Source organism: Acomys minous, assembly GCF_964271855.1.
Source record: "Acomys minous genome assembly, chromosome: 5".
NCBI lineage: Eukaryota > Metazoa > Chordata > Mammalia > Rodentia > Muridae > Acomys > Acomys minous.
The window spans coordinates 77,809,498-77,826,673 of record NC_140494.1 but is presented as its reverse complement, the minus strand read 5'-3'; the positions used below and the strand labels follow the sequence as shown (position 1 = coordinate 77,826,673).

The window sequence follows — 17,176 nt, the reverse complement described above, 5'->3', positions numbered from 1 at the left end:
ATGGGATGCTCTGACCTCTCACAGACGCTACACAAAAGTCTAAATAATAGAAACTGAGGCAAGGTTGTGTTTGTTTGTTGCTTCCACCAAAACTACCACTGAATACAAAAAGCTATTGGTCCTTAGAAATACTAACAACATTTTTGCCAGAACATTCCACCATCCTTTACAGATATGAGTAAGAAATAATCAAATCTGTCCAACGTTTCCCCCTCTGGAAGCCCCTTGGGTCCACACTACCTCAAAGAATATAGCTGCCAAGCGCTCACACAATCCTGCACCGCCATGGACAACGGCATCCCATCTGACTACGTCATCACCCACCTAAGCCGTACAGAGCGAGCTTTGTGCTTCCCTTCTGCAGCAGAACCGGACTAATGTCAATCTTCTCCACAGACATTGACCGTCCAAAGTGATTGACAAACCCAGCAGCGCTTAAAATATCCAAGGCACAGAGGGCGTCCGCCTGTGGGAGAGTTTCAAAGAACGTGAGTGCATCCATCAAAGTGCATGGCCTGGATGAGCATCATGCTCCTGCAGACCACAAGCTACGTGGGCCTTACTCACAAAACTGGGGGTCAAAGTGTTTTGAGATTTTTGGGTTTTCTTGGCTTTAGAATGTCTGTGCAGAACTTACCAGGTGAGAACCTCAAGGTGAAAACCCAAAACTAAAATGATCTAAAAGCAGAAGCTTCTGAGTCTCACCTTTGAGATTTTATAGCACTTTTGGTTTAATTTTTGGATTAAGAATATTCAACTTGTATTTACAAAAACAGACTGTGACAGTGTCTTCTCAAAACCAAATCCCAGTGTTGAAGCGCAGCTGCCTTCTTCCAGCTACAAACCAGCTGCACAGCTGAGAGCACAAAGCCAGTTCTCATCACTAACAGGAAGCCCGGGCAAAATCAGCTGCGAAGTAAGTGCCTTGTAATATGAAGTTAGCCTCTTATTAAAAAAACAAAAACAAAACAAAAAACTGAGATGTGGTGGCGCACACCTGTATTCCCAGCACTGGGGAGGCAGAGGCAGGTGGATCACTCTGAGTTCCAGGCCAGCCTGGTCTACAAAGTGAGTCCAGGACAGCCAAGGCTACACAGAGAAACCCTGTCTTGAAAAACCAAAAAAAACAAAATAAAACAAAACTTAAGCCGGGCATGGCTTTTAATCCCAGTGCTCAGGGAGACAGAAACAAGACTGCTGAGTTCAAGGCCAGCCTGGTCTACAAAGCAAGTCCTGGACAGCCAAGGCTATACAGAGAAACCCTATCTCAAGAAGATACAAACAAACAAAAAAGAGGCTGGAAAGTAAATTTTTTTTAAAAAGTTGTTTTTGTTTTTTCTTGGGGGGTGGGGGGGTTGTACACATGACTATAAACTAAACTAACGGCTGAAGTGACAGAAGACACAAAGGCACTTTATATTAGGACTGCCAGTCTTACTTCCATATCAAATAGGGAATAAAATAATTAAATCCAGATTTAATATACTAAAAAAAAAAAAAATCAGTTTTTACGGTGAGAATCTAGGAGCTCTATGTGGGCTCCTGCTCCTAGCAACTCACTCTCAGCAGAATTTGAAAGACACAAAGGCAAGACTCTAGCAGGCCCTGCAACTCCAGGTATTTACAGGCAGAGGCAGGGTCACAGGCTCAAGGACACTTGTCTCAGAATAAAGTGTAAAGAGAGAGCTGAGGATGGCAGAGTGGTCGCCTGGCACATTTCAGGCTCTGGTTTCCACACTCAGTATCATGAAGATAAAGAAACAGCACAGCTGTCTTGTACAACAACTCTTACTCTATAGTTTAAAAAAAAAAAAGAAATATAAAAGCATCATAAATGATAATAAATTAACTTGAACTCGTGGCTCAATTTTTAAGATTGCAGTAAAATTTGTAATTACCCCTGTGGGATCGTCATGGTTGCCGTGGATACTGAACACTGGAATGGAAATGTTGAGATTACCATCCTGGTAGTTCACCCATGGAAACCTTAAAAGAAAACAGAGGGACAGTTTTGTAAGGGGTAAAAGCTGTTTCCCCAAAACTTCCTCTCCAAGAGAGGAACACTAGGCAACTACAAATCCCCATCTGTGGACAGCCCCAGCTCAGTGCTGGAAATAAACTCAGTTACTTTTAAAAGGTTGAAAGTATCTTAAGGCATATGAATGATACAAAAACAAATCACAACTGATAACTGGCAAGTTATCAATTACAGGCCACTGAAAAATTTAACTCCTTGTTTAAGGCTTCTTCTTATAGTTCAGGGGAGGGGAGAACACAATCTATGCATGTAGGAATCCAAGCATCACCAGCTCCACCACCCACCCATGTGCATGTCCTGCCCATTCCTTCCCCAGCCATCGGGCCTCTTCTGACGGTAGGGGAGCAATTTCTATTATATATTGCCAAATTTCATCTATACATGTAAAAAAGAACACATTTTTTTCCTTCTTACATATGTTAGAACAGTATGGCTCTCTGCCGAGGGGAGAGACCTTGCATAGTAATATAAGACCAAGAGCAACAATCCTAAAGAAACAGAATACTACATTTGACTAAACTAAAACTGTATCTGGCAATAACAACAAACCATAAGCTAAAGGCAACTGATTAGGGAAAATACACCTGCCTAAAAAAGTGGCTTAGTAGCTGGACTATATAAGTAACCTGAACAAATCATGTCAAAAAAGATTTGTAAAAAAACAAAGTTTTAAAATAGAAAAAAAAAACAAATAAACAGAAGGCACCAAAGAGGATGAGAGATCCAAGAATAAACTTAATGCCAACATTAGCGCAGAAATACAAATTAATGAAATGATACACAAAAAACTCAACGAACTCCATTTACTGGGAAAACTGCCTAGAATGAAGGCAATCGAGCTGGTAGATAAGGTACTGGCTTTATCAAGATGACGTAATATAGAATCTCCTTGGAAGAGTCTCAGAGGAGGAGTGTCTACTGGCCCGTGAGCACATCTGTGGGAAATGGCCTTGTTTACAATAACTGAAAGGGGAAGCCACAGCCCACTGTGAGCAGCAACATCCCCTAAGTTTTAGTCCTAGATTGCAGGAGACCAGAGAAAGTGTGCTGAGCCGTAGGCATGCATGTTTTCACTATCTTTGTATTCTTGACTGTGGATGAAACTAGCTTGTTTTCCCAAATGATGGACTCTCACTTGGAACTGTAAACCTCTTAAAGTTGCATTGTCAGAGTATTTTGTCAGCAACAACACAGATGTATATATTATACAGCAATCATACCCAAGACAACCGTCCCTCAAACATAAGTGTACTTACTTACTAAAACCAAAGTTGACTGACTGGTCACTGATGATCTCAAATTGCACAGGGCGGTCACCCATGCAGTACTTTCTAAGCAACTCCAAGCAACTGTGCAGGGTTTTCCTCGAGGGCTTGTTTTCATGGAAAAGATCACCGCCTAACAAAATAAAATCTACCTAATCAACAGAAAACAGTGTTAGAGTTAGTAAGCTTACGGTAAAAATTGCCTAAAGTATAGATAAGATAGAGAAAAGATTTCACAGCCTCATGTGATCACTTAAGCCTTCTACTTTGAGACCAGAGTCAGCAACAGAGTGAGACCACTGGATCAGCATGCATGACACCCCCGGCTGTGGTTCAATCACAGCATGAAGGAGTGGCCTATTGGTCTTTAATTATTCAGACGACACAGAAACATAGCTGTCTACGGCTGCACCCCAGGTTCATCTTCCAGCCTCCACATACACACATAAACACATGTGCTCACATATCAATGTGCAGCATGTGTAGGCAGATCTCTGAGTTCAAGGCCAGCCTGGTCTACAGAGTGAGTTCCAGGACAGCCAGGGCTAGAGAGAGAAACCTTTTCTCAAGAGGGGGAAAAAAAATCAAGGAACAAAGGAATAAAACAAGAATAGTTGGATGGCAAGGGTCCATATACAAGAGACCTGAAAAGTCAAGAATTTAGATTTTAAAAATAAATAGTAAATAAAAACCGCTGAAGGACAAATATAATAGGCACTTGGGAGATTCAGTGTGGGGTGTGCAGAGAAGGGAAACAAGAGGTAGGACTGGACAAAGCAGTAACTGCCAGGCTCTGAGGGAGAGGGGCTCTCAGACCCAAAGAGTTAGAAGAGAGCATGCTCAGAGTTCTGTGGAAGGGAAACAGGCTTCCTGTGGCTTTAAGTTTCTCTCCTCAGGGGAAAGAGCCCAGCTTGAAAGAACATAAAACCAGCACACTCAACAAACTCCTACGCTTCCCCACAGCTTCCTACAGCCTTCTCAAGGCGCAGGTTACAGAGCTTAAGTCTGCTGGGAAGGACCAAAGCCTTAAGCCACATTTAGATTAAAATCAAATGAACTTTGAACTGCTAGCAGAAGGATAACAGCCTTAGAACCGAATCAGGGGCAAGTTAAGCCCTAGAGGGCTAGAGGAAGGATATCTAAAGGTAGGCGTTACAACCAGCTTGCTTCTGTGGAACCTGCAGCTGTGTGGGGAAATCGCTTTACTCCCTTTCACTGTTTCTCACAGAGATAGAGAGCACTGCTTTGTCCCCTTTCCCACAACAATAAGTGGTTTACAAAAGCCAAAGCAAGCAGTTCACTATTTCACAGCGGGGACACCACTTTCTTTTTTTTTTCTTTTTTTTTTTTGGGAGGGGGTGAGGAGGGTGAGGGGCTAAGACAGGGTTTCTCTGTATATAGCCCTGGCTGTCCTGGAACTCCCTCTGAGAACTTTGAACAGACAGAGATCTGCCTGTTTCTGCCTCCCAAGTGCTGGGATTACAGGTGTGAGCCCCCAACTGCCCAGCACCATTCTTTCATTCTTATCTCACAGCAGTAACACCATTCTGGGGGGGGTGGGGGAGTGGGGGGCTGGGGGGGTCACAGTCTGCTTAGAGACCATGGGAATTTTAGAGCAAAGATCTAAAGATTGCAAAGATTACTGATATAGATGCCAAGACCAACAATTCTTACGTGGGTACCTGGTACAGAGTTAGGGTTTCTTGGGCATCAAGAATACATTGCTAAGCAGCCGAAAGACTTCACTGTTGTAGCATTTTCCCACAGGGGAACACAGATAATCAATAAACAACTTAATACACGAGCCATGAAAGAAAAGCTGCAGAATGTCACAGAGTACCCAGAGGTATAAGGGGAAAAGAATCTCTTCAGAAAAAGGTAAATATGGCTGTGCATGGTGACAGGTGCCTTTAAGAAGCCCAGAATTTCTATTTTGTCCATAGCTACATTATGAGTTTGAAGGCAGCGTAGGCTATGAATCCACCTCAATAAACTCCCTATCCCACCCCCTGAAAAATGAAATGTGAAGTGAGACGTCACCCTGCTCAAAGCCAGGTGATAATCAGAAGAGTTAGGTGTAAGATCTCAGAGAAGAAGCCACTGGTGTGGCCCAGGCAGAGCCAGAGGCCAGGCCAGACCAAGGTCATGGCACAGTCTGGTATGTGAGTTCGAATCTAGAGTCAAAGCAAGGCTGCTGAGCTGAGTTTCAGCACACTGACAGGACCTGCTGTCAGCAACTGTGTCAACAGTTTGTTTTGGCTGTGATGCTGAATACACAGAAAGGCGAGACGTGTGAAGTAGAAAGGCCCCACTAGAGCTACAACAGAGCAGGACAAGCCAGGCAGAAGCTAGACAGTACTGTTACCGGCCTGGCCAAGACAGTGTAAGGGCACTGGAGGTCTGACACAGAGGCTGGAGGGCTACACACCCCACCACAATCCCCAACTCTGTCTTGGTGTTAAGTCAGAGTTGAACACCTTCCCACATCCTGAAAATGACCGTGTGCATAGCGTCTCTTTGTAACTTCTCTCATCTTCACTTTCTCTTTTCCATCCCAGCAGCACCAGTTTGAAAAGCATGACTGTGGTCTCCAATTCCTGCTGCACTCAACAGCAGGCTGCTAGAGGACTGTCTCCTGCGCTGAGCACACACCGAGTCTGGCGAGTACAGTGCACTAATACAACTCAAACCCTTTCAGGTCTAGCCATTCCAAAAAATAAAAGTAAAAATAAATGGGGTCTCAAACATGTAGGTCAAGCTGGCCTCAAAGTCACTATGGGAATTGAGGATGACCTTGAACTTCCAGCCTCCCCAGGGCGTTGTGATTGGTACACAAGCAGTCTACCAACTGAGCTGCATTCTCAGCCCTCCCTTAGCATATACATGTCCACAGGATACCAAATCAGTCACCTAACAGCGGCCATGTTGCCTTATACTTTACACCTTCCTTTCGGCTTCACAGTGAGTGTACAATCTGTCACCCAGCATGACAGGCTGTTTCTCCTCCAACACACATTAAACGTCACCTCCTGAACTAGTCTCATCTAAACACCAATCTCCTCTACTTCCAAAGGCCCAGGGAATCGTGCTTCTATGGGCCTTGCCACTAATGACCTTGTACTTGAGCGTCTGTAAACTTTTGTCGCACATTCTGGTTACCTATATGGTTTTTTTGGTATGTGTTTGTATGTTTGTTTGTTCGTTGTTGTTGGTTTTGTTTTGTTTTAGGTTTGGTTTTTCGAGATAGAGTTTCTCTGTGTTAGCCTTGGCTGTCCTGGACGCACTTTGTAGACCAGGCTGGACTGGAACTCACAGCAATCCACCTGCCTCTGCCTCTCGATTGCTGGGATTAAAGGCATGCGCCACCATGCCCAACTACCTATATGGTTTTTAAAAAACTAACTGGCATCTTTTTATTTCAGGTAGAAGTCACAACAGGTTGGCGCATCGTTAAATACCCTGTGTTTCTAAATTTGAAGGTTATTTGTCAAAGCAGTTTCCTCTCTAATTGTGAACACAGAGCACCTAAAATTGTAACCAGGCTTTTAGTATATTGCATTTAGCCAGAAAATGTGAGTGTATGAGGTTATATGAATAACTGTAACTTAATGGAAAAGAGCCTGTTACCCAAGGAGGTACATTAGAGCACACACAAATGTAACCAAAACTCACTTCATTTTCCAGGGCAAGTCTTAAAATTTCATCAAATGTTACAAATGTATCATTTCCTCTAACTGCATCTTTCTCCATAAATCCGAGATGAATATCGGTGGCGACCAGGATTTTAAATGTGTCCTCATCGTCACTGAATAAAAAAGAAGACAAAATTCAATGCAATTCATTACAAGGATATTCAAGCAAATGGAGACCTAAAGACAAAATAAACAATAGCAAATATAAAGTAAAATCATTTGTCTAGCCTCAGACCTGGCATGAAAGATTGCAATACTCAACAGATCTTACACAGCATAGCTTTCCAATCACAAATCCAATACAGAGCAATGTGAGAGACGTAAGGGTTCCCTGTCTGCACTGAAATTCACAGCCTTGTTATAAGCAGTTTTACACACTCACATCTCTCCACAGAAATCCAAAAGGCTTCGTTTGCTTCCTTGTTATCTGACTGTACACTTTTCCAGGAAAGTCGTGTGCAAGTCTTCCTTTACGTGGAAGAGCAGATTTTATCTAACATTTGGAACTCTGAAAACATCTGCCTGTCTCTGCTCTTTACACAGTTTTTCAACAATAAATTTGGCCAAATAACAAAACAGAATTGTTTTGATAAAGGTACTTTCAGGTGAACGAGCAGCTTAACAGTTATTAACCCTCAGTTAAACTTAGCATTACATTTAGATCTTTAAGATATCTCAGTCCCCCGCAGGGAAAGGGGCAGGCATAGTCACTATCTCTGAAAAATAAGGCGGCCATACAGAGAGAAGGCAATTCATTTACCACACAACTAGCAGCAGAAAAAAGACTAAAGGGCATTTTTTTTTTAAAAAAAATCAGGCTATTTCACTAAACTATAACGAATTCAATTTTGTATATAACTCCACAACTCAGAAACTTCAACAGCTGTATGCATGAAGTCGTGGCTGTTGCACAAACTTCTCAGCCACACCCTTCCAGAGTATGTATTTTCACACGAATACTCTCATTTAGACCTCAGAGTTAACCAGAAAGGAGCATTATCATTCGACTTAAACAAATGAAAGCAGCACAAGGTGAGCCCAGAGGGTTGCTGACCTTCTTAACACGGCCCAGATGGTTTTGATCAAGAACTTGAAACAAGACTCCATCCACGTTGGGGGATTGCTCCCCCTCCCCCCTTAACGTCCACCGTCCTTTTGTTTATTTCCATTTCGTTCAAATCAATCAGCACAACTTGCTCTAAAAGACTATTTATGGACACAGCACTTTAAGACAAGGCCTAAGAGCGAGCATGAGCGTCCCCACACCGCCATATAATAAGTTATTGCGACACACCCTTCTATTCCTCCACATTAGCTTTTTGCTAATAAGCATACAGCATGCGTTTTTTAAGCATGCCAGACACGGTTTGGGTGATACTCTTTCCACTATTAGGTTTTGTTGTTGCCTTTTGATGAAGTGTGGTTTTCTCCTAAGGTCATCACAGTTAATAAGTCAGGCTTACAGCGGTTCTGTGGGGCTCATCTTTATGGTAGAGCTCCTCTGGGACCAGGTTCCTCTCTGAGTACCCTGGGGCTCAGTGTTCAGGTGTGTCAGGAAAGCCACCCGATTCCAAATTCTAAAAAAAAAAAAAAAAAAATACACATTTTACAAAGGTTGCGGGGTAGACTTCTTGAATTAGGACTAGCAACTCTTAAGATAGGTCTCGTTTTTATTTTCAGCCTTTACTATAATTGTTTCATGACCTAAGAATAGATAGTCACACTCTTAAGTGAGGCCCTAATTGCACTATCACGACCACTCCCATATTTTCTCCTTGAGATTGGTGTGTGGTAACCTCCTTGACAGAAAGGATCAAATGTAACTCTTTAACGTGCATAAATTTAAGCCGCACCACACAGGGCTTTGGAATAGAGGGCCACCCCATTCAGTTAACACTAACTGGGCTTTTATGCGGCAGCCCACATTTAAAGCTAGAATAAATAACCAAACACGTGGTCTACGTGGGACACCTCTCAGATCTAAGGTGGCAGAGGTCACTCTGCTTAGGCAACGCTGCCACTACCGACAACCCTCTACCCGCCGCACTCCGATCCGGAACGCAGAGCCCGCATCCCTCCCAGCCCACCCGGCCCTTCTTCCCCGACGGCCCCACGCACTCGGGGCTTCCGCCTAGCACCTGCACGCCGCAAGACTGGAACAAGGCCTAAGTTACCCCAACCTGGACTCGTCAGAGGCCTTCAGCAAGACCGCGGGCCATCTCCATCTCGGGAAAAGGAGGGGCGGGAGAACCCAGAACAAGAACGACACCGCAAACAGAAACCTGAATTAGGCGCGGCAGAGTGGCATCCTTCCGTCTCGCGAGAATCCATTGATGACATCGGCGCCACAAAGGTGTCCTCGATTCTCATTGGCCACAGCATGGCTCCTTCCCTTCGCAGAAGCCAATCCTGGACAGCGAAGGGGCGAACCCGGAAACGGTGCTCTCGGAGGCTCTTTCTGTGAAAGGTGAGGCGCGTGTCCGGAGCGGCGGGGCGGGCGACTGTGGGTGACAGGCCACGGCGTAGGTGGCTACTTCTTCGCTTTAGGATTCGGAAGGGCTCACCTGCTAGCCCGAAGGCCTTTCTCCCCGCTTCCCTTGACAATCGCCCAGAATCCCCGGCTCACCACATCTGCCTTGCTTTGTGTGCTGAGAAAACCTTGAAGAGAGTGTAGTAAAAATAAGTTAGAACTTTGAACTGGATCAGACGCCTCAGGACCCTAGAAAGTTCTGAAGTACTGCATCTTAATCTGTCAGAACCTCAGCTCAGTCCTCTGACATGGGGTGTGGGCCTCCACCTCCCTGAGATAAAAATTGGAACAGTTCGCATCTCTCTCAAAATGGAGTGTTCCCTTTAAGTTAGGAAACACACCCTATTCCTCCATATTATGCGTCAAGTTTTATACCCTGAGCCAAGGAAATACATTTGTTTATATGTATCTTACACCTGGAACGATAAATTCAGAATTAATATGAAAGAGTTTTCACGTATGGGAAGGGGGTTGAGATCTGTGCTGTGATATTTTGGTTATTGACATCTGTTAAGCGTTTAAAAAAATAGTTTGAGATGAAAGGAAAAATTGAAAAGAGCAGTCTGATAGCTTTTTTTTTTTTTTAATGACAATCTGGCCAAGACTATACACACCGCTTAGTGAAGTTTTACATTTTTCAATGCAGTTATAGGCCCTCAGTTGTTACTGGTCCTGATTATGGTGCTCTTGTCACTAGTGATGAAGCTTAATAGGACAACAGAATGTTAAACGTGTGACATTAAGTTGAGCAAAACTATGAGGAGTATGTATGTATAACTACCTGACTTCCTCTTAGAGGTCATCATTCACAGCAAAAGTAAATAAGTCTCAAATTTAATGATACAAATAGTTGGTGATGCAGCTTACATACAAGTGTATTTAAGTCTGACTTAAATACTTAAAAGGTTAACAACAGAGCAGTGTAAGACAAAGCACCTGAAATAATAAAGGTTAGAATCTGATGGGATCAACAGAGAATGGAAGTGGTAACATTTGAAAATAGCAAAAGACTGCCAAGTTGAACAAATAGAGTTAGATGGATAGTTTTCAAAGTAGCTTCTTGGTTTCTTTTTGGGGGGTGGGGGTGGGGGGTTGAGACAAGGTTTCTCTGTGTTAGCTGTGCCTGTCCTGGACTTACCTTGTAGACCAGGCTGGCCTGCAACTCACAGTGATCTGCCGGCTCTGCCTCCCAAGTGCTGGGATTAAAGGCATGCACCACCAAACCTGGCTCATTTTCTTTAAATAAGGTTTATATGCTGGGTAACTCTTTAAGCTGATGTCAGTCTAGCAGAGTCCTTATCTCTGCCCACAGGAAACTGAATGTTATGGGACTGAGTGAATTATGGCCCTCCTGGGTACTCACTAACTGGACTTAACTAGTCTTAGTAGTCTAACTTAATCAGTCTTAACTAGTGTAATAGATCAAAAGATAAGACAATTGATCATACATACATAGCAGAAATCTCTGGTCTGGTATTTAGTAAATTTAATGGGTATTAGGAGAAAACACCAAAGACTTTATGATGTAGAATTTATCTGGCATCTTTGGGGTTTTGGTTGGTTTGGTTTGGTTTTTTTGGTTGCTTTGTTGGTTGGTTGGTTTTTTCAAGTAGACCTGGCTATCCTGGCTATCACATCATCTGCCTGCCTCTGCTGGGATTAAAGGCGTGTGCCACCATGCCCGGCTTATCTGGCATATTTGTAAGGTTGGTATCCATGCTACTGATGAAGCCTAGTTACTGCTGTACTAACAGTTGTTGTGTTTGTGTTTTCAGATTGGAACGAATCAAACAACAATGCAGACATAATTCGTCTCTTGAAAGATTGTCCCCTAGTTCTTGAAATGCTTCATATTTAGAATAGTAGTAAAAATGGAAAAAGAAAAAGTAAAGGATAATGAAAATCCAGACCCAGAAAACTCATTGGACTTTTCTGAACAGTTTAATCAGCTTGAATTATTGGAAACCCACGGACACCTGATTCCCACTGGTACTCAGAGTCTCTGGGTAGGCAATTCTGATGATGAGGAGGAGCAAGAGGAAAAAAACGAAGAGTGGTATCAATTGCAAGAAAAAAAAATGGAAAAAGATCCAAGCAAGTTGCTTCTTTGGGCTGCTGAAAAAAATCGGGTAAAAAACAAAACAATTACATAGTTGGAAAAGCATTTATTTGGTTTGGAGCCCAAAGACCTGCCCCTGAGGCTCTTTGGGCATATTCCACCATTTCTGACCCTTTAATTTCTTATCTTTAAAAATGGCAGCTTAATATATATAAGTATGTCAAATGAAATAGTGTACATTATTAAAGTGTACATAAACTGGCTCTAGGTGTCTGGGGGTAATTATAAACAACCCTCTAATTAAATCACTAAGGATTGTTCTCTAGATAAGTATCACTAAAGATAGGTAAGACAGAAATTCACTTAGATGCTAACTCTACTAAGTGTCTTACAGCACTTATTTATTCCTCACAGAATCCTACAAGAAAGGCAAAGCAGACTTTCCTAGAGTCATCCAAAAGCAGTACCCAAAAGCAGTTCTTCCCACTTAACCATTTGTTCTTATTTTTTCTAAGTTCTCCCATGTCTCTGTTAGTAAACTGAAAACTGAAAAAGTTTTATACTTTATATTAGCTTTTCAATCCCAGAGTACAATGTATTCTGTCGGGTCCATAGCCCAAACCCAGACTTGAACATGATGCCCAGCAACATGACATGTCTCTAGGCAGAAATGAGTTCTTTAGTCTTTAGATTGCTTTGGCATCACTTTGTTCTACTGTTGATAGAAGTTTCATTTTTATTTTTTGGTTAGTATACCATGTATACTGATAAAATGTCATTGGAAACTTAGGCTTGCTTCACAGGTGAAACATACAGATTAACCCTTTTGTTCATCTAGGGCATCTAGGCATCTTGTAGGTTGAGGAGATAGTGTATGTGATGGTCAGAGAATCGGATTCTTGAGTTGCACCTGAGTGTAATGAGTGTAACTTGTTCAGCATTAATCAGTTACCTCCCCCCACCCCAAAAACAGTTTTAAGTTCTCTCTTTTTCCCTTAGCTTGCTACAGTGCAGAGGCTGCTTTCTGAGAAGGCCGCTGAGGTGAACACTAGGGATGAGGACGAGTACACCCCGCTCCACCGAGCAGCCTACAGTGGACATTTAGATGTTGTTCGTGAGCTGGTGGCTCAGGGGGCAGACGTTCACGCAGTGACTGTGGACGGCTGGACACCACTGCACAGCGCCTGCAAGTGGAACAACACCAGGGTGGCCTCCTTCTTACTTCAGCACGATGCAGACATCAACGCCCAAACCAAAGGCCTCTTGACCCCTCTGCACCTTGCCGCTGGGAACAGAGACAGCAGAGACACCCTGGAGCTCCTCCTGATGAATCGCTACATCAAGCCAGGCCTGAAGAACAAATCACAAGAAACGGCTTCCGACATTGCCAGGAGGACAAGTGTCTACCACTACCTCTTTGAAATTGTGGAAGGCTGTACAAACTCTTCACCTCCGTCTTAATGACTCTAGTAATTTTCTTACACTTCAAAGTACCAGTGCCTCCCATGTATGAGATGTAAAATATTCCCATATACAGAAAACAGATGCCTCACTACAGAAATTCTGTTGTCTGCATCACAGTTTTCTTCCAAGTGACCTGCCCAACCTTGATGTCAAAATGTATTTGAGAGGTATTGGATGCGTTGTGGTGATTCCTGCAGTTTGTGATTTTTATCAGAAGTAATTTTAAGTGGACACGGGTAATACAGAAACTAAGGATATTTTTTGGTGCTGATCCAAGAGAAAAGTATTTTTAAATATCCCATACCCTGGGTCTTTGTTCAGTGTTTAGCATATTGACTTGTATTTTTATAAGCTAACTCCAAATTTTCATCTTCAACATACTGGTGCAGTTCAGCTCTCTTCTCTGCATCTCCAGTTGCTTTCATTCTAAACAAGAAACACTAACAAATTAGCGACTTACATCTTTGTAAGTTTAAAAAAATCATGGAACGTTTAAATGTTTTGTGTTTTATGATGTAGACCACTGTGAGGAAAGCAGTTAGGGAGATGTTTAATCCTTGAACATTTTACACTGCCTCCCCCACCACGCTCATGATCCTGTGGGCAGTCCTACCTCACCCTGGTCAACCCTGTGATCCTTATTGCTATGGCCAGTCAGTGTCTCCACTCAGACATGCACAAAACTGTACCTTGGTCCAGAAGATTAAAACTGCCCTCACAAGGGCTCACCGTCTCCCCATGCTGGACTGGGCACTACTTTAGACTCCTGAGTCTCAGGAAATGTCTGCCCCTGCCCCCATGGCCCTCGTTTTGTACAAGCCATGACAGAAGGAAAGGGACAAGGAATTCTAACAGTGAGGAATGATTGTCATATGGGACCAGGGCACCAAGTGGCTCAGGCTTCTTACAAAACAAAACCCATAGTATGGCTAGTGACAGAGTGTAAATACAAATAGAGTATACGTTTTGGCAGTGCAAAAAACAACTTGCATATAACCTCCCTTAATCTATGGCACATTTGTTCAAACTCCATTAACTTTTATCCTCTTGGTGCCTGCTATGTAGCTTTTGATGGACTCCCTAGCCCCTCTGTGTTTCCTAGGGGTCTTCTCAGCACAAGAATCTGAGTCCTAGGGAAAGGACCTGAGTGCTTATCCTGTCAACTTAGCATCACCAAGGAGATACGCCTCTAGCATGTCGAAGGGAGTTTCTAGAAGTCTAACTGAAGAAAGGGTCCATATCCAGATGTGAGTGGCACCATCACATGGACCCAAATCCCAGATTAAATAAAAAGGAGAAATCAAGCTAAGAACCAGCGTCTGTCTCTGCTTCCTCACTGCGTACAACTTTGGTCCTTAAGGTGATTTATTTTGTTGTTTGTCCATTTAAGTGTTTGGTCAAGCCGGACTTGGTGATGCATACTTTTAATCCCAGCACCCAGGGAGGTAGAGGCAAACAGATCACTGTCTCCAAGAACAGCCAATGCTACACAGAGAAACCCTATCTGGAAAAACAAAAACAACAACAACAACAAAAAAGTTTGGTCACAGCAAGAGAAAAAAGGAACTAAAACAGTTGTTCTTTTCAGTGTTTTTAATTGGTCTACCTAGTTTTGCCTTTTGGGCCAGCCCATATAATTCGGCTACCTTACATTAAATAGCAGTTGTTTAATCGAATGTATATGGAGCTAAAGGGTAGAGCATCACCAGCTGTTCTAGAGAACCCGTATTCAGTTTCCAGCACACATGGAGGCTCACCAGAGGATTCCAAGCCCTGTTCTGGTTTCCATAGGCATTGCGTGTGCCATGTGATGCACAGACATGCAGACACAACCCACATAGGTAAAACAATTCTCTCGAAATGTGTGTGACGCTGGGCGTAGTGTCACACGCCTTTAATTCCAACACTCGGGAGGCAGAGGCAGGTGGATTGCTGTGAGTCCAAGGCCAGCCTAGACTACAAAGTGAGTCCAGGACAGCCAAGGCTACACAGAGAAACCCTGTCTTGAAAAACCTAAAGAAAGAAATGTATGTGACGGTTTTTATCAGAACAATATTGGTTTATCTCTTGAAAACTAAATGAATTGGATTGCATGGCAGCCTCAGAAATAGGATACCTGCAAATGATCTGCGGCTTTGTGTGCCTCTCTTCCTACGTATATCTAATAGAGGGGCTTTGGCAGGAAGTGGGAGTCCGAGAGAGAGTAATAGAAATGACTGCACACGTCTCAGGAGACTGCTGAGCAAGGCTCCATAGCTACCTGACAGACAAGGAGCATTTGGCTCTGTTCTGTTTGTGGCTGTGTCCCTGCCTTTATGTTACCTCTATACTTAAAATGTTTAATTTTGGCTTTTTAAGATATGATTCCATGTAACCCAAATTGGCTGTCTAGGCAAGGATGATGAACTGGTCCTACATCTACACGTTCCTTGTTCCTAATAGGGAGCTGACCTGACTACTCCAGAGAACGATGAGCATATAGAATTCCATTTGCTCAGAAGTCCATTTTGCCTTGTTGCTTCCTTCCATTCTAACATTTATGAGACTCCTGTCTGCAAAAGGCCCTTGCTTAGGGTTGTTAGCATACCTCTACTTTCCTGCTTGTTCAGATTAAGTCGCTCAGTTTATAAGCAAAGTTTTCTTTAATTTTGGGGACTATTCCAAAGAAGTTTTGAAGTCTTTCATAACTAAAGACTTAGTTTTGATTTACATGCTTGAGGAAGAAGTAACTTATTATTCTCAATGAGATCCGTAGGCCCCTAGTAAAACTAAAGTCTGACGCATTTCTCCAGGGAGCCTTCTGGCCCACGGCCTGTCACAGTCATGTGATTTGTGGAATCTTTATTCTAGAGACCCGAGAGCATTATTTCTATGTTATAGAAATAATAACATTCCATGGTAAAAATCGGACCAGAAGAGGCCCAGAGGCCGCCAGAGACTTAGGTCTCCTATCAAAATCAACTCTCAGATCGACTATCATCACACACACACTCAGATGGATGATCGACAGACTTACAGGTAGATTATTACAGGTCATCTTCACCCAGCTGAAGTGGCTCTGGGGACTATGGAGCTGGCTCTTCTGTAATATGACTCCCCAACCCACCTGTAGTGCTTTTCCTCTAGCTAGGGGATGGCGTGATCCTGCAGGATTCCTAGATGCACGTCTAAGATGGAGCACTTTCTCTAAATCAACTTGAGCTCTGTGAAGCCCAGAAAACAGAAAGGATCCAGTGTAGACAACTGATGGTTTTAATTCCGGAAACTTTCCTTAAAAACCTCAAAATTTTACTTCTGAGAACTTAAGTAGAATTAGTCAACACTATTTGCATAGAAACATAAGCCACATAAGTAGTTTTATGATAATTTCCCTAACAGCAACAATAAACCAATATGACATTAATTTAAAAGAATACATATATATATATATCATATATATCAATACATTTAAAAATGCTCATTTGAACATGAGGTGCATATTTAAAAGTGGAGGGCTGGAGAGATGGCTCAGTCGATTAGGGGCTTGCCACCACGCCTGAGAACGTAAGTTTGATTCCTGGGACAAATATGGTGCCATGAGAAAATTAATTCCCACAAGCTATCCACTACCCTCCCACACATGCACATAGCAGGCACACATAAATGAATAACTATTATTTTAAATTTGAAATATATTGCTCTTCATAGTACATTTTTGAAGTATAGTGTTTGACAGCACATCTGGATTCACACTAGCCACATTTCAAGTTCCAGTCAGCCATACTGAGGTGCTGGCTACTGCACAGAATGAACAGACAGGTGTAGGCGCCTGACATACTCCCTAAAGCAGTGCCTCTCAACCTGTGCGTCATGACCCCCACAGAGGTCACATCAGAGAGCCTACGTAGCAACAGTAGCAACATTACAGTTATATATTAGCAGCAAAATAATGGTTGGGGGTCCCCACAACATGAGGAGCTGTGTTAAAGGGTGGAAACATTAGGAAGGTTGAGAACCACTGCCCTCCAGGCTTTTCAGGCTGTGTAAATGGAGCAGTAAGCAAAGTTAGACAAACCTGAGTTTAAGTCCTGATTGCTATTTATGTGTGACTTCAGACAAATAAGCTCAGGTCTTTAGCTGCCAGTATGC

General features: G+C 43.0%; 2 protein-coding genes across 6 annotated transcripts in view; one reads left to right on the top strand and one right to left on the bottom strand.

The window, feature by feature from the left end:
- The window catches only part of MRE11 (MRE11 homolog, double strand break repair nuclease), a 45,748-nt gene extending 36,409 nt beyond the window's left edge, over positions 1-9,339 (bottom strand). The window contains exons 1-6 of one of the 5 annotated variants that reach the window (XM_084781306.1): positions 9,278-9,339; positions 8,459-8,572; positions 6,976-7,108; positions 3,295-3,455; positions 1,899-1,986; positions 325-466 (exon numbers count right to left, since the gene is read on the bottom strand). In XM_084781306.1, coding sequence (XP_084637432.1) covers positions 325-466; positions 1,899-1,986; positions 3,295-3,455; positions 6,976-7,108; positions 8,459-8,478 — 544 coding nt within the window. In that variant the 5' untranslated portion in view covers positions 8,479-8,572; positions 9,278-9,339. Of the gene's footprint in view, positions 1-324; positions 467-1,898; positions 1,987-3,294; positions 3,456-6,975; positions 7,109-8,458; positions 8,573-9,113 lie in introns of all 5 variants that reach the window. The other 4 variants (XM_084781303.1, XM_084781307.1, XM_084781305.1 and 1 more) reach the window with 4 other exon arrangements.
- ANKRD49 (ankyrin repeat domain 49) lies at positions 9,334-14,360 on the top strand. The gene is made up of 3 exons (XM_084781316.1): positions 9,334-9,462; positions 11,301-11,654; positions 12,584-14,360. The coding sequence occupies exons 2-3, from the start codon at positions 11,397-11,399 to the stop codon at positions 13,043-13,045; spliced, it is 720 nt and encodes a 239-aa protein (XP_084637442.1). The 5' UTR covers positions 9,334-9,462; positions 11,301-11,396; the 3' UTR covers positions 13,046-14,360.
- The last annotated feature ends 2,816 nt before the right edge of the window (positions 14,361-17,176 follow it).